This window comes from Ictalurus furcatus, chromosome 6, assembly GCF_023375685.1.
Source record: "Ictalurus furcatus strain D&B chromosome 6, Billie_1.0, whole genome shotgun sequence".
Taxonomy (NCBI): Eukaryota; Metazoa; Chordata; class Actinopteri; order Siluriformes; family Ictaluridae; genus Ictalurus; species Ictalurus furcatus.
The window spans coordinates 2,954,506-2,976,774 of NC_071260.1; the positions used below are offsets into that span (position 1 = coordinate 2,954,506).

General features: G+C 44.0%; 1 protein-coding gene across 1 annotated transcript in view; it reads left to right on the top strand.

Moving 5' to 3' along the window:
- Positions 1-22,269, top strand: part of LOC128608488 (receptor tyrosine-protein kinase erbB-4-like) — a 338,895-nt gene that overhangs the window by 242,742 nt on the left and 73,884 nt on the right. The window contains exons 9-14 of the mRNA XM_053626224.1: positions 434-560; positions 3,658-3,731; positions 11,519-11,609; positions 13,415-13,614; positions 17,530-17,662; positions 20,465-20,558. Of these exons, the coding sequence (XP_053482199.1) occupies positions 434-560; positions 3,658-3,731; positions 11,519-11,609; positions 13,415-13,614; positions 17,530-17,662; positions 20,465-20,558 (719 nt within the window). The remainder of the gene's footprint in view (positions 1-433; positions 561-3,657; positions 3,732-11,518; positions 11,610-13,414; positions 13,615-17,529; positions 17,663-20,464; positions 20,559-22,269) is intronic.

Consider the following 22,269-nt stretch of genomic DNA (forward strand, 5'->3'; position numbering starts at 1 on the left):
CGTTAACCTAAGATCTGCCCCAAAGGTACCCATCCGCACCTATCACACACTATCTAACCATTCAGTTAACCTAAAAACTGCCCCAAAGGTACCCACCCGCACCTATAACACACTATCTAACCATCCCGTTAACCTAAGTTCTGCCGCAAACGTACACAAGTAATTGGAAAACATAATCCATTTATCACCAAAAATTGCCCCAAAGACCTGAATCACACTATACAACGTTTCCATTCACGTAAAATCTGCCCCACACCGAAACACTTCACCCAGCTCTTCTACTCTACTCAAACATAACAAAAAAACATTATTTATACTGATACTGACTTCATTCCTTCATTTAACACATATTTTATGGCTTAGTTGTCCTAAATTTGCCATGTGGCTATTCCTCCTCTAAATGTTGCCGTGTGTGTGTGTGTGTGTCTTGCAGCATGTGATGGAATCGGGACGGCGAGTCTGCAGACGGCTCACACCGTCGACTCCAGCAACATCGACAGGTTTATTAACTGCACTAAGATCAATGGCAACCTGGTGTTCCTCATCACGGGAATCAAAGGGTGAATGCTGTTCTCTAACCACCGCAGATTAGCACAGTTTAAATCCACGACGCTAATCGCAAACACTACCGTAGTGCGGATCGACACAGATTACAGATTACTGCGGAGTGCGCTCCGGGTTCTACTGCAGCCGGCGGTAGAAACGCGGGTTAACGTCAAATCGACGCCTGGGTGCTGCGCTCGATGTGAGTCGCTAAGACTAAACACTGCACATGTGAAAATACTCTTAACTAGACGAAGCTTCAACTCAAACGGTGCCTCTCTAATACTGAAACGAATGGATTCTGATGTAAATCATGCAAGACGTGGCCTTGCTGGCCTAGAACGAGAAGCTGTCATCTCACGGGAGTGTAAAAAGCACAGCGATGTGCACGCTGAAGAGAGCGCGCACATCACACGTTATCAGATGCGTCTGACCCCGAGGTGCAGGAGCTGCTTTTAACAACGAGGCTTAACACCAGCTGCAGTTCATGCAGTCTCTCAGGACAAACTCTCTCTCTCAGATACGCTTCACTTTTCTTCTCTCTCTCTCTCTCTCTCGCTTTCTCTCTCTCTCTCTCTCCCCAGCGTTTCACCTCCCCATGCCCTTCTGTCAGAATGATCCGTTTTATTAGCCGGGTAATACAGCCTTACGAGGAATTTGACTCGGCAGTCGCTGATTTTACAAGACGTACAATAAAATAGACATTATTTATTTATTTAAATACATAAATACACCGAGCTGCCAGTTTATTAGTTATACCTACCTCATTGGCCATTTTATCATCCACACATCCATGCACTTTATAGATAAACCCCCCCCCCCCCCCCCACACACACTCACTAAATCAATCCGTCAGTGGACAACAACGTTTATTATTTGAGTGGTGGGGTCCGGGTTGAAATCGTACCGTATTTAATAATGGGAGTACTACCCGATAGAAAAATCAGTCGCTCAAACTGTAGATGGCCAGCGGTGGTCTTCGGCCCTGTTTACACTAGTGCGTTTTTCGTTTAAAAAAACGAAATGTTCCACGCTGGCGTTTCCGCCGTGTTTCAGAAACGATCTCCGTCCACACGACACGACCGGATACGCATGTCACATGACCATTCGTGCACACTGGGCATGCGCATACGAGTGTAAACAGGAAGTTTAGTCCAAGCCGGCGTTCCACGTAGGGTTAAAATGAGATTTGTTGGCGATCGCTCTAATCGTAGCTCGCCTCTAGCGCACGTAGCAGCTGTAATATTATAAAACACAGAATTGAACCGCACAATGGCGGCTAAGAACGACGACAAAGCCAGCGAAGCTCGCGGGTCAGTCTCCGTGTTGTTGTGTGTACGAACGAGGAAGCGTAACGGTCACGTCGTAGGGGCTTGACGAATCAGGGAAGGATACGTGACGATCCAGAAGACCCAATCAGGGGGCGAATGTGAGCGAAGCCACGCCTTCTTTTTCCAAAGTCTTCGTTTTGGTCTGTTTACACCGAAACGCGAGCCCGGGGGTTTAAAACTAAAACGGGGTCTTCGGCGTTTCCAAAAATCTCCGGAGTAATGTAGACGACAGGCGTAACCGTAGCAACAGTTATGTGTTTTAAAACGAAAACGCACTAGTGTAAACAGGGCCTCAGTTTTTGGTCTTTAAGATGTACTTCGCTATAAACCTAGTAACTTGATCTATATTGTTGTGTTTACTTGCTAAATGTAATTCAGTGTCGCTTAAATTAGAGCATGAGACAACTCGGACTATATACAGTTGCAAATCGGATTTTGAATTTCAAATCCTGTTTCGTTCAATTCATTGAATCCTCAAAGGGGGCACTTGCATATGCGGTTTATGACCCTAGGTTTTGGTGGGACGGGACGATATTAAATAACAACATAACCTCTCGACTTAATTCAGTTTGAGGCTATAACACTTGACGAATGCTGTAGCCCTAAAATTAATTTCTAGTTTATTAAAGTCCTGAAACCGGCCCCCAAAAAACTTTTTTTTTTTTTTTCCCTTTTTATTTTTCTCAGCCTTTTTGTAGGAAACAAAGTCACTGTGGTATGCTATGGGATTAGATTAACGTCAAAAGTATTGAACGCAACTTTTCAAGAAACGAACAATATGCAATGAGAAAGAAGAAAAACAATCTGAAACTAAAAGCAGTGAACTCGGTGGCAAAACTGAGGGGGAAAAAAAAAAAGAGTTTTCGTTGACGCATTCAAACTTTTTGTTTATGCTCCGCGAATTTACGTTCGCACGTGTGGGCGGGGCTTAACATCGCTTTACTCTTATTAGCTAGTGAGATTTGGAGTGACAGCTCGAGCGTCCAGCTGAGGAGGAGGATGATCATCCGTGCTGCTCCTGAAAGCTCACCTCCAAACAAAAAAAAAAAAAACACGAGTTGTAGGACTCGTACTACTCTAACCTCAAATATGAATTACAAACTAATATACTGACGTGTAAGTAAGTCATTTCCACTACAAAGTACAAACACGATAGCTATACAGGGAACCGCATCCAAAACGCGGTCCAAAATTCGTGACCCTGAAGCCTCTACTTCCTGGTCAGGGAGCTGTCGATCCAAATCTCACTGGCCAATGAGAGTAAAGCGCCGGTAAGTCCCGCCCACACGACAGAATGGCGAACTTCAACTTGCGGAGAGTAAACGATGGGTTTGAAAACGTCGAGGAAAACTCTGGCAGCGCATTCATGAACCATGATTCGAGAAAACCAAGCTTAGAAACTTTTTAACAATGAACGCTGTTTATTTGAAGACCAGGTCACGTTTTCTCTCATATTGAATATTTTTTTCTTCGTTTCTTGGAAAGTTACGTTCAAGACTTTTGGCGCAGATCTAATCCCAAAGTACGCGCGCGTTTCTAATGTACAGACATCATCCAGTCCATAATAATAATAATAATAATAATAATAATAATAATAAGCTTTTCCCCATCCTAATCTTTGCAATAGATCTTACAATAGAAATAGTTTTGTATCTTGCCTTGTTTGTATAATCGATTTTAGATAGCGAGCAAACCCAGCCCACATTAATGCCCCCTTTGAGTTTGTTTAGGGTTTTTTTTTTTTCTCCCCTCTGTGCTAATGTCTTTCTTTTCTTTTAATCAGTGATGCATACCACAACATCGAGGCTTTGGACCCAGAGAAACTCAACGTGTTCCGCACTGTTCGCGAGATCACCGGTAAGATGCCACAGCTTTCTTTTGAGTACAGAGAGTACTTTCTTAGACGTTCGCCACAAACAAAACGAACCCCATTTCCTCAGCCAATCAGTGAACCACACACCTTGACACATGACCCGTCATATGATCTGCTGCCTCACTCTCGTTCCGCAGACTTTTAATCAGAACCATCTATTCACAATCGGCACACTTCCCATAAATAAATGCTTTTTTGTTTGTTTGTTTGTTTCCCTTTGGCGAAGTCTTGGTACTAGCATGGCACGAGTGATGTTTCTGAGAGATTTGTTTGTGCGCGTGCTTTTACAGGGTTGACCGTCTGACTTGTTGGGTCTGTTGGGTTAAATCGTTCTGCTGATCGCTTCATACGTTGCCTGTTGTAGTTTGCCCTTTCGGATTTCTCTGCTTCACTCGATAAAACCCTGCGCTTGCATCCAAACCCCGTCTGTGCCTAATGAATCCGAATAGGAGTAAAATTGCACGCAATCAAATGAACCAGAAAAGGAAAGGAAAAAAGCTGCTCAGGGCTAAAAGCCGTGTAGGAAACGGGGCTAAATAATAAATAAAAAAAAATTCAAGGAAAGCAGCTGAGCATGGAAACCATGGAGCTGGTACTGAATAAATTATTAAATAGTCATTTTTACCCATTGTCCCTGCAATTTGGTCATCTACCAAGACCCACCCACCAGCCGGGTCTACCCCGTCATACGACCGTCGCCGAACTCGGAGTGAAGGTTCAGACATGCTTCCTCTGAGACTGAGAGCATCGTAACATACTCTGAGGAAAGCGCTATCTACCGTCTTCCGTATACATGAGCTCACAGACACCAACGATTGGTTAGTGCCGCCGTGATTGACTGACAGAGGAAAGAGAGTATGCCCCTCCCACCCAGGGAGCATGCTTATTGCCCCTCCCATCCATGGAGCATTCCCTTGGCTCCTTGCTACAGATATCTGCGTCACTGTTGGGATTTCAACTCCTGATCTACTGACAATAGGGTAAATACTTTTCTGTTGCACCACTAAGGAGCCTCTCGCTCGCTCGCTCTCTCTCAAAGTTACAAAGACAAAAAAAAGCCACAGCTTTTCATGTACCGGAGAAATTCTCCAGAGGAAGTCGTCTTCTGTCCTGAAAGACTTTCCTGTGTCAGGAAACTTGAAAGTTGGACACTGGAGACACCATCCAACAAAAGCCTACAGTAAATAAACATCTCCTTACAGAACACTTCAGAACTACTGTCAGAGCTGCTGTTCTGGGAAATGAATCAACACCTTCTGACCAGTCTGCATGGAGAATTGCTGAAGTAGGGTATAAAGCGTCAAGGGAACACATTTCCATAATCAGTGCCGTTCTGCTGGAAGACTGCGGCTCCGGGGAAAGCGTTAAGAAGAAAAACCAGAGAGGAGGAAAGGAAGTGAAGGGTGAGGGATGTCTCTCTTCGACCTTCTCTTTCTCTCGCTTCTTTGCCTTTCCATCCTGAGGAAGTACAGACTTTGTCCTTCTGCTACATGAAGCTTCAAAGAAACTGAAAAGTCTCTCTCTCACTCTGGTGGTGACAGCAGTGGATGGACCGTAGGCAGTCAGGCATGCGTGTCCCCCTCGCTCACCTCCTGAAACACAAGGCTTGACAGAACAGTGTCCTCTCTGCCAACGTGTCATTTCTGCTCTGTGACCTCGGCTCAGGTTGTTAAGGAATGTCACTTTGAAATGCCCCAGTTGGATAAATATATATATATATATACACAGAATAATGTACAGAATAGTATGTGGTGTAGGAGGCGCGCTGGGATAAGTGAAGGAGTAGACGAAGGGTTTGGTAGGTCCGTGGACTGTAAGGATTTATTTTTTGAAACCCCTTAAGACCTGCTACTATACGTATGATTTAATGTGGTTAAAGTCGAAGCGAGAAAGCCGGAGGGCCTGAAGACGGCGCACCGAGAGATTCAGAACCCTGCAGTCCACCGCCATGGCCAGCTCACCGTGTGCGCTAGCCGAGCTCATCATGCTGTATCGTCGTAGATGGTCCGGATGATTCTGTAACTTAGGACTTAGAAATTGAGCTTGGCGCCCTTTTTCATTTTCTCGACCAATATTCATTACCTTTTGTGTATCTTAGGACATGTCATTAAACATTGTTTAAACCGTTCATACGGTCGTGCAACCGTTCCCTGCGTAGAAATTTCCGAAATTAGCCTTGTAACGTTAGCATGCTGAAGCTATCGCAGAAAAGTGGAATCTTTTCTAGGACAGAAAACAAAAACGCAGCTCGTGACGTTAGCAAGAAACCGCAAAGCGTAAACTCATCTGTCCTGTAGATGATGCTACAAAGCACTGAAACTGGAGATTCCTTCCATAAATGTTAAATAAATGCCTCAGTTACCATATCATCAATTACATTCTGCTAAATAACAACATAAAAAAAACAACCTGTGATATCCACAGAGATTCTATTAACATGGTTGTTTTTTTTTTTTTAAAACCTAACACACACCAGGGGTTTTCCGTGTGTGATTTATTAGCGGTATTCTGCTACCCTACTGCTATTAGCGTAACGCAGAACTCCCTGACCTGTGCGTTATTTATTAGCGAAGCTTCTGTTAGCATACTAGTGTTAGCCTAGCCTTTGCACGCATGTGTGTGTGATTTATCAGCGAGGTTCTGTTAGCATGCTGCTGTTAGCCTAACGCCGACAGGTGCTCAGCGGGATCTCGTTAGCGCCATTAGGATGATGGAGGCTTGGCTGTTCGCATAAAATAAACAGATACAAACACCACGCACTCTTGGGGAATGCTCCACACACACACACACACACACACGTGCACACACACTCTCGCATGACCCGCACTCGCACACACTCTTTTGTGTGACTTCCCATTGCTGCAATTTTGTCATTAAGGCAATTAGTGTCAACAGACGGCACACTAGCTACACATCACCGTGGAAGACAGGACCGTAATCTGCCTTCACAACCCACAAGGGGCTCGCAAGCGCACTAATAACAGTTAGAGGACTCATTTAAAGATATGGAGCCATATTTACTAAGCATCGGAGTAGAAGCAGGGCTGTTTCTGGATGAGCGTTTGCGTTTTCTCCGCATGTACTGTCACCACATTTTAAAGAACAGAGGAAAACTCATCCACGTGCTTTTGTATTTAAGCCTAAGATTTTATTAATACTATTCGATTCAGTTTAATCCAATTTCACTTGGATAGCACGTTTAACAACGTTGTCACAAAGCGGCTTTGCAGAAATCTGGGTTTATTCACCTAATAATCAGGCCAAAGGCGACAGCAGCAAGAAATAAACCTTAGGATGGAATATGAAAGAACCGAGAGACTCAAAAGGGGAATCCGTCCTCCTCTGTGTGACACAAGATAGAGGGATTTGGGGATTTTTTTTTACTCTCTCTTTCGGCTGCTCTCGTCTGGGGTCGCCAGAGCGGATCACCCGTCCGCATATTATGATTCTGGCACAAGTTTTAAGCCGGATGCCCTTCCTAACCCAACCCTCCCCACTGGCTCGTCCAACCTTCCAGTGGCTGAGGTTGGTTGCCTGACCGGGAATTGATGAGAGCGCTGTATGCTAGCCGCTAGTCCACCAGGAAACCCACAGAGGGATTTTGGTGTTCAATTTGAATTTGCTGAATGACAGTGTAACATCAGAGGAAAGGACATTATACACAACATATATATATATATATACACACACAGTATCTCACAAAAGTGAGTACACCCCTCACATTTGTGTAAATATTTGTTTATATCTTTTCATGTGACAACACTGAAGAAATGACACTCTGCTACAATGTAAAGTAGTGAGTGTACAGCTTGTGTAACAGTGTAAATTTGCTGTCCCCTCAAAATAACTCAACACACAGCCATTAATGTCTAAACCGCTGGCAACAAAAGTGAGTACACCCCTAAGTGAAAATGTCCAAATTGGGCCCAAAGTGTCAATATTTTGTGTGGCTACCATTATTTTCCAGCACTGCCTTAACCCTCTTGGGCATGGAGTTCACCAGAGCTTCACAGGTTGCCACTGGAGTCCTCTTCCGCTCCTCCATGACGACATCACGGAGCTGGTGGATGTTAGAGACCTTGTGCTCCTCCACCTTCCGTTTGAGGATGCCCCATAGATGCCCAATAGGGTTTAGTCCATCACCTTCAGCTTCTTTAGCGAGGCAGTGGTCGTCTTGGAGGTGTGTTTGGGGTCGTTATCATGCTGGAATACCGTCCTGCGGCCCAGTCTCCGAAGGGAGGGGATCATGCTCTGCTTCAGTATGTCACAGTACATGTTGGCGTTCATGGTTCCCTCAATGAACTGTAGCTCCCCAGTGCCGGCAGCACTCATGCAGCCCCAGACCATGACACTCCCACCACCATGCTTGACTGTAGAAGACTCACTTGTCTTTGTACTCCTCACCTGGTTGCCGCCACACACGCTTGACACCATCTGAACCAAATAAGTTTATCTTGGTCTCATCAGACCACAGGACATGGTTCCAGTAATCCATGTCCTTAGTCTGCTTGTCTTCAGCAAACTGTTTGCGGGCTTTCTTGTGCATCATCTTTAGAAGAGGCTTCCTTCTGGGACGACAGCCATGCAGACCAATCTGATGCAGTGTGCGGCGTATGGTCTGAGCACTGACAGGCTGACCCCCCACCCCTTCAACCTCTGCAGCAATGCTGGCAGTCTCATACGTCTATTTCCCAAACACAACCTCTGGATGTGACGCTGAGCACGTGCACTCAACTCCTTTGGTGGACCATGGCGAGGCCTGTTCTGACTGGAACCTGTCCTGTTAAACCGCTGTATGGTCTTGGCCACCGTGCTGCAGCTCAGTGTCAGGGTCTCGGCAATCTTCTTATAGCCTAGGCCGTCTTTATGTAGAGCAACAGTTCTTTTTTCAGATCCTCAGAGAGTTCTTTGCCATGAGGTGCCATGTTGAACTTCCAGTGACCAGTATGAGGGAGTGTGAGAGCGATGACACCAAATTTAACACACCTGCTCCCCATTCACACCTGAGACCTTGTAACACTAACAAGTCACATGACACCGGGGAGGGGAAATGGCTAATCGGGCCCAATTTGGACATTTTCACTTAGGGGTGTACTCACTTTTGTTGCCAGCGGTTTAGACATGAATGGCTGTGTGTTGAGTTATTTTGAGGGGACAGCAAATTTACACTGTTACACAAGCTGTACACTCACTACTTTACATTGTAGCAGAGTGTCATTTCTTCAGTGCTGTCACATGAAAAGATATAATTAAATATTTACAAAAATGTGAGGGGTGTACTCACTTTTGTGAGATACTGTGTGTGTGTATATATATATATATATATATATATATATATATATATATATATATATATATATATATATATATATATATATAGGTATAGATATATATATACACACACACACACACAGTGCATGCGGATCATATACACAGATCAGCCATAACATTAAAACCACTCTCAGGTGAAGTGAATAACACTGATTATCCCGTTACAATGGCACCTGTAAGGGGTGGGATATATTAGGCAGCAAGTGAGCAGTCAGTTAATGTGTTGCAAGCAGAAAAAAATGGGCAAGCGGAAGGTTCTGAGCGACTTTGACACGGGCCAAATTGTGATCACTGGGTCAGAACATCTCCGAAACGGCAGGTCTTGTGGGGTGTTCCCGGTATGCAGTGGTTAGTACCTACCCAAAACGGTCCAAAGAAGGACAATAGGTGAACCGGCGACAGGGTCATGGGTGCCCAAGGCTCACTGCTTGCCATGATGGCCTTAAGGAATCATTTAGAGGTCAAGGAAGATCATTTTCGGCATCAGGAGTACAGAGATAAACTCAAGCAGTGGTTAATTTTAGCCCCATTTGAATTCAACAGCAATGCAACCTATGCTTTACCATTTGACAACATGCCGCATCCTGCTTTTTTTCTTTCTTTCTTTCTTCATTTTAATGTCATTTGGGTAATTTATGTGCTCCTTGTCCTTCCAGACCTCTGCTTTCCTCCGCACAATCACAGATCTCCATCTCTCGCTTGCTCTCCACCTCATCTCTTTCTCATCTCTGCATCTCCATCCTGTTTGTCCTCTCTTCACTCCTATACTCGGTGCAATTCCATCTCATGAAATATTCAGCATTTTAATACATTATTAAAATTTCGAAATAATCGAATATCCATGCCATTAGCCTTTCATTCAACCATCCCACTTAAAAAACATCTGGTACAGGTGTTGGATATTTAGATGAATAAAAAATGTAATCAGTTCAACACACCGGCCTCAGTCTTTCCAATCCATGTTTACGGTCGTTAATATTTATTGCTTATTGTTGTTCGTGTTAATTGCACCATCGACGTGATATTGTTTGGACATTATAGCGTATGGTTAGAGCTCATTGTTGCCGTTTCATTATGAACTCTGTATATGCGGGGCTGTGTGTTAAGTTTTCAGCAAGCGGTGTAATTTTCCACTTTTTAATTTCTAATTTAATTTCATTTCTCTGAGCTTGATTGCCTTTCTTGATGCATTGCGCTTCCACCAGTGCTGTAGTAAATCCCGGGTTTGGCTATATCTCAAGTTGTGAAGAAATGGAAAGAACGGGTGAAGACGGAGGGGAAGGAAAGAAAAGGGTAGAGGAAAAACGGTAGGAAGGATGAAAGAAACATGGACGGGAGATACGGTTAGAGGTGGGGCTAGGAGTAAGTAAGGGAAGGGAGAAAGAAAGAAAGAAAGAAAGAAAGAAGAGTTGAAGAAGAAAGGCCGTAAGGGGAAATAAACACACCAGTAAAAGATGGAAAGAAGGTAGGAAGGAAGGAAGGATGGATGGAGACAGGAAGATAACAGGAAGGCATTGTGGAAGGAAACAGGAAGGCAGGGAGGAAGGACAAGGGGGGGATAAAGGAAAGGAAAGGATAAAGCAAGGAAGGAAGAAAGGGGAAAGGAAGGAAGGTCAAGCGGGAGGAAGAAAGGATGAAGGAGAAGGAAGGAGGGGGAAAACGGAGAAGGAATGAAGAACGTAAGGATAAGGGAGAAGGAATGAAGGAAAGATGAGAGAGAAGGAAGAAAGGGAGAATTAAGGATGGAAGGACAGATTAGGGTGAAGGCAGGAAGGAAAGAATAAAATGTAAGAGGGGGATCATGTAACATAATGCTAAAGGAAGGAAGAAAGAAGGAAGGAGAAGGGATAGGTTGAAGGAAGGAAGGAGGAAAGGTAGGATGGACAGACTAGAGTGAAGGCAGGAAAGAATGACAAGTAGGAAGGAAAGATGAAGAAAAAATGAAGAACCTAAGAGGGAGATCATGCAAAATAAAAGGCTAAAGGAAGGAATGAAAGAAGGAGAAGGGGTGTGTGGAAGGAAGGAAGGAAGGATAAAGGAAAAAATGTCAAAAGTAAGAGGGGGATCATACCAAATACAAGGCTAAAGGAAGGAAGGAGGTGGGACAGGCAGGAAAGAAGTCATGATTTTCATGACGTGCAATTTGACATTCTTTCTGTTTTCTCTGACGTACTTGGGCTTCTGGGACTCAAAGAAGTAGCTCTTCAAAATGAAATAACATTACTTAGACTGTGCTTACTGCGGTTATTAAGAAAAAAAAAAAAAAAAAAAAAGAGTCATCATATCCCATTCATTACTTGACTCAGAGTCAGTTTGAGCAGGCATGACGTAAACGCAAGGGTGACTCGACCCAGACTTGATTTGGATTTGGGGTGTGTACCCTGTATTAGTCATTTCTGGGACTGATTCTATGCGTGTTGTTTTCTTCTGTCCTCTATAGGTTTCCTGAACATTCAGTCATGGCCAGAAAACATGACGGACCTGAGCGTCTTCTCTAATTTGGCAACCATCGGTGGCCGATCGCTCTATAGGTAAAATCCTGCTCTGCTTTCACCCGCATGTTAATAAGATCTCCGTCTCTCTGCTCATGCGACCTTAATGGACACGGTTTATTTAGCTGGCCTCGGACGGCGTGGAAGAATGGCATTCATTAGTGTGATCGTCTACAGTTACTCCCTGACTCTATGGCTGACAGTCCAATAAATGATTATTTCTGTATTAATTCTTACAGATAAAACGACAAAGAAAGTTAGACACTGTTGTCAGACTGTCAAGAAGATTTCACCCTGTAGTGTGCTATTTGGAAAACAGTGAGAGAACTCTGAAATTAGCTATGTGTGAGAGAGAGAGAGAGAGAGAGAGAGAGAGAGAAAGAAAGAGTGTGTGTCTGCCAACTTGCTTAAAGAGTCTTGGGGTCATTCCCTTAGCGCCCTACTATTGTACCAATTACTGCCTGTCACACGATACAGCACTGAAACACACAAGGTCTGACACTGCCAAGGTTGAGAGAGTGAGAGAGAGAGAGAGACCATAGGAGGAAAGAGGAGTGAGTGCTCGAGAGGAATGAAAATAAGAAAAGAGGCAGCCTGGAAAAATGACATGAGATAAACAGAGTTGAGAGGAGAAACAAGGAAGCAAAATACAAATAACGGTGAGGGTCTGCTTCAGAAATACTTTAACATCAGTTTTCCTTTCGGTTCCATCTTTCCTTTTAAAGAGAAAGAAAGAACAGCATGAGAATGAAAATGAGAAGAGGAAGAGTTTTGGACAGAGACCATAGGAGAAAAAGAAGCGAGGAAGGGAGGAAAGGAAAGGAAAAGAAAAAAAACAACAACGAGGAGCGCAAGGGATAAATGAAAGTATGGAGATGGAGGAGGAAGGAAAGAACAGAAATGAAGGAAGGACTGAGGGAAAGAAAGGAAGGAAAGGTAAATGAGAAAGGGTGAGAGTTAGGCAGTAAGGAAGGAGAAATAGAGAGAGGAGAGAAAGAAGACAGGAAGCGAGTGGGCATAACAGGTGGGGAGAAAGAAAGGACGGATGGGAAATACAAATAAAGATGGGAAAAGTAAAGGAGGGGTAGAAGGAAAGAGGGGGGAAACAGGCATGAAGGGAAATGTGGAGGGTGGACAGAGGAGGAAACTAGAAAAGAGAACAGGGGTAGGGAAAAAAGGAAGGAAGTGAAACATGAAGGACATGGAAGGAAGGAAGGAAGGAAAACGGGGAAATAAAGAAGGAAGGGCAGAAAATGGGGAACAAGGGAAGGAAGGAAGGCAGGCAGAAGAAATCAAAGACTAGGGGGAAGGCAGGAAGGAATGACAACGGGGGAAGGATGGAAGGACAAGGGCAAGGAAGGATGAATGAAAAAGTGAAGAAAGTAAGAGGGGTATCATGTAAAATACAAGGCTAACAGAAGGAAGGAGAAGGGGTGCATAGAAGGAAGTAAGGAAAGGGGTGGGGCAGGGATGGATGGATGGAAGGAAGGAAGGAAGGAAAATGGGGAAAAACGAGAAAGAAATAATGAAAATGGGAAAAGAAAGAAGGGATGAAGGAAAATAAGAAAGGAAAAGGAAATAGGGGAGGACGGGTGGAAGGGAGGAAGGAAGGGAAATGGGAAAAGAAGAAGGGAAATGAGAAAAAAGATGATGAAGGAAGAATATGGAGGAAGGAGGGAGTTACTTATTGTTATTCTTCCGTGGTCTGTTTCAAATCCGCTTAGCTCATCTGGCTGTGAATAAAATCTCCATCGCTACTGCAACAGGTGTGGCCGCATTGATTCCTGTGAAATATTCATGGATTAATTTGTCTTTCCTGTCATTTCTTGCGTTTCCTCTCTCAGTGGAATCTCTCTGCTGGTGCTCAAGCAGCAGTGGATCTCGTCGCTGCAGCTGCAGTCTCTGCGTGAGATCAGCGCCGGCAACGTCTACATCTCCAACAACAGCCAGCTGTGCTACTACAACACCATCAACTGGACCAGCCTCTTCCGCATCCCGACACAGAAAGTCCTGATCCGCAACAACAGGGACCCGAAAGAGTGCCGTAAGTGCGGAGATCGCTTCCGGCTTAACGCTTACACACAAACTACAGAGCCTTACGTTAACTGTAGTTAAGTATTCACCCCCCAAACCGTTCCACGTGTTGTGCTTGAGCTGTTTTACCGACGACAATTGGGCGTGAGATCTTGATCGGTCTAATTAATAAAATAATGCTTTTATTTGATTAATTCCGGGCTCTTCTGTAAGGGCAATGTGCTGATGGTTTGAAGGAGAATCTGGCCTAGCACTCAACTCCAACAGATCACTTTAAGTGTTCTTCATAGTTTTATCCTTAAAAGATAATATTCAGCAAACTGCCTAAATACCACTTAATTCCGTAGTTGCGTCTAAGGATCTTAATTAAATTCCGACTACACCCACATAAGCATAAGTCAATTTCTGATTTTCGCCTAGAGGACGACGTCTACATCGTCAGCAACTTTGTGTTTTAAGCTGTCAGGCTCTTTACCCCAGGACACACTCTGTGCCATTACCTCCTGCTGCAGTCTTAAGGAGACACTCTGGTTTCATCCTGAACCAGACGAGTGTGACTCAGTAGGAGGACTCTCCTTGGCCTCTCTCTCTCTGGATGAGTGCACTTCACCATGCTTAGCAGGAGACCAAAGAACCTCAGCTCCTTCCACAGCTGGAGGTGGCCAGAGGCCAGGAGGACCAGAGGACTACGAAGAGTCATGCCGAGTCATCCATCCTCCTCCTCCGTGGTGCTTCTACCCTTGAAAAGTGACGGCGATGCAGCACACTCAGACTTGTGGCAAAGTTTTGGACAATCTTCCCAAAAATAAAGCGTGAAGGAAGATCTCTTGGGGGAACACACATGAAGCCCACTTGCTTATTCCATCGGCAACAATCCAATTACCCGTTCTCTGCAAATGTCGAGTCGTCCTGTGAACTATCGAACGAAATTAATTGCAGGGAACCGCCGCGAAAGTGTTTTTTTTTTTTTTTTTTTTTTTGACATTTCAGAGCTACGTGTCCTCCAGTGGAGCCTATAATCGCCAAAGAGAATTGCGCTCCCTTCTCCATATCTTCGTCCTCTTTTTCAGCACACAGTGATGTTTAGGACTCTTTGCGAGGCTGAGAGGTTTTGCGTCTGCTCATTTCCCCCCACTTTTCATCGTGCTGGATGTTATGATGCAACAGGAATCGTTACTGGAGACTGCATTTGCGGTTGCAGTGGCGTCCGAACTTTGACGTTTGCTAAGCCGGTCTCTTTCTGCTTCCAGCTGTGCTGATCGCTTAGCTGCACTTTCACGTGTGCAATGCTTAGTCGGTTTGACGTTAGAATGGAACCCTGGTGTGTTCTTTGTTCGGTCCTTTAGGGAGGCGAGAACATAGGGATCACACTTGGGCGCAGATTAAAACAGCTAGTTCGAGAGCATCTGACGGAGGTGGTTTCGGTAGTTTCGAGCTGCTAAACTGAGCCAAAGGACATAGTTGTAGTGCGGTGGAAATGCCATATGTTCTGGGGATTTTGGTTAACAAAGAGAAAGAGTACATTTTCTTAGTGCCCAAGTGTGTTCTCCACTGATTTTTTCTTTCTTTCTACATGCCAACGCTTTGAACAAATTTCCATCACTGTATTTCTGACCAGTGAATGAAAGAAATGCACAAGTACCAGCATATATTTATTTATTTTCTTGTAGACAAGTGCCTTTTGAGGTTAATCATTTCCATGTTGACAAGAAATCCTTTTGCCCTGACTATTAATGTTTCAGAAGAGTGGTGGCAGGCATCAGAGGAAAATGTCACTCAGTAAAATGTCACTTAGCTGGGGGAAAAAAAAATGGCTGTCATTCTGAGTCAGTGCTCAAATTATATTGAAACTCACAGGGTTCCTACCAGGGGGCAATGTCAGACCAAAAGTTGATGGTCAATTACCATAGCTGTGAGCTATTGATGGAGGAGTGCAATAAATATTTCTGATTCTACACAACACTTGATGGTGGTGTTTGGTTGAATGACTGATATAGGCCGTGCTATTTATTGTAGTACCGTTTCAGTTTTCTCAATTTTTCATCTTTGATAGCAATTGTAGCTGGTTATTGTTTGCTAAAAAAAAAAAAAAGCCCATTCAGGCGACACTAGATCTTTGTTCTTGAATGAGACCTGGCCCTTATCTTGGCGATTAATCATTCGTATTACTCCTGGTTTGTCTCTCGTGGGAGTGAAGAGATTTATAGGCATACCCCCATAGATTTTTTTAAAGTATCAATAACAAATGAAAGCCAGAAGGTATGCAATTTACTGAGAGAGAAAGAGCGCGAGAGATGTTGAGTGATGTAGACTATAGCATTTTTGTTTTTCCAGTATTCTCCTTTTCATGGTAGACAGAATTTGCTTGCAAAGCAATTTTTATTGTGTATATACTACAGAAATCTGTGTTACTTTTGTTTAAAATGTAAAACCACTTTAGGGCCAGTCCAAAACCACACCAAGATCACTCTGGACCAGCCCACAACCTCCCCAAAATCACTTGAATACCTGCTAAAACTACCCCTAGACCCCCCAAACCATTGCAAGAGCACCCCAAGACTCCCAGAACCCCAAGATCAAGCAAAGGCACTACTCAGACAAACACAATACCCCTATGGCCACTCCAAAACCAACACAAGACCTCCCTAAAATCAATCCAAGACCATCCCAAAATCACTGTAGGACCAGTCCAAAAACCCCTTTAAGGCCAGTACAAAACAAAAACAATACAAAGAACACCTCAAAACACCCTAAGAACAACCCAAGATCCCCTAAAACCACCACAAGACGAGCCTGAAACCAATCGAAGATCCCCTAAAGCTGCTTAAAGATGAACCCAAGACCAATCAAAATCACCTGAAAACCACCTCAAGAGCCCCTCAAGACCACCCCAAAAGCACTGCAAGACCAGTCTAAAACTCCTTTAAGACCAGTGCTGAACTGTACCAAGACCACCCCAAAACACCCTAAGGAAAACCCAAGCTCCACTCCCAACCCTCTCATTACTGCTGCAAGCTACAACAAGACTACTCTAGGACCACCACAAGATCCCTACAAGACCACATCAAAACCACCCAGGACACCACATGACAACCCCAAGGCCCCCAGTAACCCCCATTTGTTTGAGATTTACACAGTGTGTTAACTTCATACACCCCCAAATCATTGTTTTTTCATTCCATTATTGCCTCTGGTTCATTGTTTGAGAAGACTGCAGGTGTTTGCTTGGTATAGTGTGTGTGTGTGTGTGTGTGTGTGTGGTGTCTCTAAAACGTCAGCAGTATTTTCACGCAGCTGCTGTGTTCTGTTCCACAGTGGGCCCTCTGTCTGGACCTGTCTGTCTCCCCCCAAATCCCACCCCCCACCACACACACACACACACACACACACACACACACATCAGCATTTTTCACTGAAATACAGCAGGCCATATCAGCAAACTCTCAGCGAGTGTAAAATATGCATGACTACAGCAGGACTAGCTAACCCAGATGGTGTGCAACGAGCTCAGTCAAATTATGACAAAAGATCTTACGTTCCCGTCTAACGCCTACTGACACCTGAAGGTGCGATCAGAAATCACTTCCCTGGATTAACAGATGTGCAAGTTCTGAATGAGAAACTTGCAGCGCCATGTTTCGACGAGCGCTGTTAACAGAAATGGAGCAGCAGTGAATCGACGTTCTCAATTAATAGTCCTCCTATTAATAAAATACAGACCAGTCCAAACGTCTGAGAATCCAGTTGTTTATTTCTGACCAATCAGAATCCGGAATTCAAGAGCACTGTGGTATAAAGAAAAAGATTTTTAATAACCGATGAGATAACCAGCTCTTATTAGTAATCGGTAATCAGGAGAAGTCATGTTTTGATGTGTAACAGGAAATATGTTGTGTCTGTTTTTTTTTTTTCCTTTTTCCCCCAGTTATGGAGCGCATGGTGTGTGACCCGTTGTGTTCAGACGCCGGGTGTTGGGGTCCGGGTCCAGATCAGTGCCTGTCGTGCCGCTTTTTCAGCAGGGGGCGCATGTGTGTGAAGTCCTGCAATCTAGACTACGGGTCAGCGTTCTACTGTAATCTGTTCATTCTTATCACAACACACACACACACACACACACACACACACGCTAACAATTCTACACTACGCACACCTGCTGACGTTTGTGTCATTGTGTCTCATACTACAGCTTTTTAACCGCCGTGGGCTTATTCAATTTCTTGAATCTGACAATTCAACTAAGAAAGAAAGAAAAAAAACACTACTTATTCGTTAGTTATTGCATAGTATTTTACGCAATTATTTCTGCCTCCCAGTGCCAGGGTTTGATCCCAAGCTTGGCTTACTGTCTATCTGGGGTATTGCATATTCTTCCCGTTTCCGTGCCTTTCTGGTTTCTTCCCAACTTCCAAAAAACATGCTGGTAGCTGGATTGGCTATGTCAAATTGCCCTTAAGGATCAGCGTTCCATCCAGAATGTTCTTGGGAAAGGCTTTGACCAGGATAAAGTGCTTATTAAGATGAATAAATCATTGACTTTTCTTGAAGGGTGCCAATAGTTCTGAAATTGGCTGTACATTTCAGCACCTTGATACGACCTTAGTTTGCTGAATTACATCCTGTTATTTCACCCCGTTGGTCTCGGATGTTGTCACCTGGGTAGTTATAGTCCTTTTATAATTGCTTAGTTTCTTAAGCCTGTGGATCTGGTATTCTTTCTTTCTTTCTTTCTGTCTTTCTCTCCTTCTCTCTCTCTCTCTCTCTCTCTATCAGATGGAAGTCAGAGTCTAAAATAAGAGTTTCCAGTCAGGTCATCAGTCGACTTTATTGGGCTGTATTCCTGTGTGTGTGTGTGTGTGTGTGTAACCACTGATTGTGGCTCTGCGGGTTGTTCGGTCTCAGGGCTCTTTAGGCGTTCTTTAGGCTGATAGATGGTCAATTGTTGTGAAAGATCCTGCCATGATCAGGACTAACAGCGGATGTCTGTATTGTTTCCCTTTCCCACTGATGTGTGTGTGTGTGTGTGTGTGTGTGTGCGCGCAACAGTCAGCATTATTAGCAGTAAACTGAGTGACTTAGTGTAACTGGGGCCTCGATGGCAAAGCTTGCAGTAAATGTAATCATCCAATCAAACATGACCATGTGACATCACCATTAGCTTTTCTTGAGATGAGATGATGACTCAGCGATTCTGCTTGAAGCTGTTCATCTCCTCCAGTTTACGGTACATAGGAGCCTTTTCCATGGGAACACTAACGTATTTCAGAGAGAAAGACGGTTTATTATACGGGTCCGTGCTAGACAACGATACATATGGTGTGAAATTCTCCTTCCCACCTTTAGAAACACTTCCTGTTGACTCCTCCCTCCCCCCCGGGAAGTGTTTGTTTATAACCTTCTCACGTCAGAAAACTAATGACCAAGTCGCCAAATGATAATTACGATTTCAGCTAAGCACTTTTTATAACGCGGACATGGGGTTTACATTAACGTGCTCGCTTTTATACGTTGTTGTTGCCATAGTAACAGTTAATTCGCAGGGACTTACGACAGATGGTCCACATAAACGTTTCATTAAAAAAAAATAAAACGTACTTACTGTAACCGTTGATATGGTGAGGTTTATTTAAAAGGGGTCATATGATTCTTTTTAAATGTTTTGTTTGTTTTTAAAGTTCATTATTTTGTTTATTGGGTGTAATGGAGTAATTATTGCAGTACCTCCCAGAGTTAGGGTTAGGAGCTGCCTGAAATGCTCCGATTGAGCTCTGGTTTCTCCAAAGCTCCGCCTTCCGAAAAGCCCAGAGTGCTCTGATTGGCCAGCCGACCACCTGTGTTGCGATTGGCCAAAAACCTCAAAAAAAAAAAAAAAAAAAAAAAAATTAAAGCGTGTGTCGGAAATGTAACACCCCTTAGCATAACGCCGAGCTTCAGCTTCTAAAGCGATTCTAAGCAACCATTTTTCAGCCTTCGTGTATAGCCTGCGTCGTACTCTCCCAGGTTCAGGAAGCTGTCCTCTGTAAAATGCGCTGCGCACAACTGTCGAGTCTCCACGACACGGCGCCGGCACAATTCGCCGAAGCCGCGCCTTCATTCTTCACGCCTGCCTTTGGGCGGCATTACTTTAATATTTCAAATAGTGGCGCAGACGTTTGCTTTTTTTAGGCAGGTCTGGACAAGTGTTCTCTGTTAGAGAGAATAAATCCCTTTGTAAGTTTGCAGATCTTATACATGCACAAACAGATTACACTTTAAAAAAAGAAAAAGGAAAACATTAAAAAGCACCATATGACCCCTTTAACGTCAAGTTCAGTTTCTGTTACTCCAGTAGCAGTATCTCTAGTTTTATTTATTTCGTACCTACAATACAGATTTGAACTATTTGTCCAGCTAAAGAGGTGATCTAGATATTAGCTAGCTGTAATTAGCTAGTGTCAGATAGCCTAAAGTCCGTTATATTGTCTGATTTTACAGTAACGTTCATTACCCTGTTGTAATTGTGATCGGATGGTAAATTCAAACCTAAACTCCGCCCCCACGTGGACCCACAGACTCGCCCGTCAGTCGTGCGGATGTCTCTCTGAGATTCAGACGTACAGTGCGTAGCTCAGCAACACAAAAACGGATATTTATCTTTTACCCTGTATTAAAGTGCTATGCGCGACAGCACGTCAATAATAGATGGATTCTAGATGAGAGCCGAGATGAAGAACGTCGTCTTTATTGCTGTTTAAGTGAAGCGTGTGTGAGGGTGCGACACACTCCTGTATACACACTGATAGTAAATGTGCACTTTGTCAAACATATTGCTCTGAAAGAAATATGAATGAATCTCTCTCTCTCTCTCTCTCTCTCTCTCTCAGGGAGGTGCGAGAGTTTGCCAACGGCTCCATGTGTTTGGAGTGTGACGCTCAGTGTGAGAGAGCTGAAGATGACGGTCTGACCTGCACTGGGCCGGTGAGTTGAGTGTCTATGCGTGTCATAAGTAAGTATGTACTAAGTAGTTTTTACCCGTCCTTTAAAAAAAATGATCATTTTTTTTTAAATTCCCATCCAGTCGAACAGTGTTTTAAAAATATCTCCGTCCAGACCAAAACACAAACACGACTGAAAGCGCTTCACGTCCCCGGGCCGCTTTATTTAATGGATCTGCTTTTGTACGTCTCTGTGGATAAGGGCATCTTCAAAATGCCATAAATGTAAACGTTTACAGACATCCAGATGTAGATTTAGATCCTTAATGAGCGATCCGGAGGTGACGGTGGTGAGGTGACTTGAGACGACATGAGGACGAATCCTTGAGAAATCCTCAATGTGGATGTGTCTGGTGCGATCATATTGCGCGTCCTGCGCTGAGCACGCGGCATGGCGAGTCCTTCCGAGGTACAGACAGTTTTTAAGAAGTGTAGAGCTCTCTAACCCTAGGATATCCGTATGGGACGAGTCATAGCAGAAGAAAGTGTGATTTCATTATTAAGCACTCCAGGGCAGTGTTCATTCTACATCACACCCCCACTCCCCCCCCCCATTCTCTCGGAGTCTCGCTCTCCTCCGAGATTAATCGAATCCCAGGATGAAATGTAAACGTACATTTGTTGCTGCGGGATTGATTCGGCTTCTCATCGAGTTGGCTGATTCAGCCGGTGTGCGTGTGTGTGTGTGTGTGTGTGTGTGTGTGTGCGCCGTGCGGCGACGTGACGGGAAGACGGATCACAGGGTTTTACAGGACAATAAGTCGCAACGGCGTACAAGACGCTCGCTCCTAAATCGTGTCTGCTTCGAGAGGGAATCGATACACGTCGCTCCGTCGCAGAAGTCGCATAAATGTTTCAGGACGTATTTATTTATTTATTTCTTTCTTTATTTCTTTATTTCTGTGTAATGTCTGTAGTGCCTTTAGAACAGCACAGCCTGAAGGGGCGTCCTTACGAAGTAAATCGTTATTTATTCATGTGCAGTGCTGGAAATAATACTTTAAAAAAAGAAAAAAAAATTATTCTTGAAATATCGTCATAAGCCTCTAATTTCGGTTGCCATGTCTAAATATTTCTGCGCGGGTGGTGTTTACACATGACTTGTCTTCCCAGTGCTCCAAAGCCCTGTGGATATGATACAGTTCAGTCATTCATAGAAGCTTTCCAGATCACACACACACACACACACACACACACACACACACACACACACACACACACACACACATCGATCCGAGACTTTATAGAGTGTCCTTTGTTTTGAACCTGGACATTTGCAGAAGCAATTAAACCTGTTTTGAGATGGATGGTAACATTTATAGAGGTTTATCTGCGAGAGGAGAGGAGAGGAGAGGAGAGGAGAGGTCGGGCAGGTGACCTGAGCAACAGCTGTATTAAAGATGAGATTGATGATCTCTGCTAGCTGAACTAGCCTCGGAAGAGCTTTACAGCTGAGCCGTGTGTGTGTAAAAAAAAAAAAAAATAAAAAAAAAAAATCCCATCGCTCTGTTCAGTCCAAATGCATTGTGAATATCGAACCCCTTACACTTAAATGAAGGGTCTCTCACGGTCAGTGAGTCACGTCACAAGCAGATTCATACACGCACGTGCTCTTTAATTCAGAACTAAAATGCGTGGTAAACACAAACAAGCTGTTTACGCACTTGTTTTATCTGTTGAATATTGTTCAATCA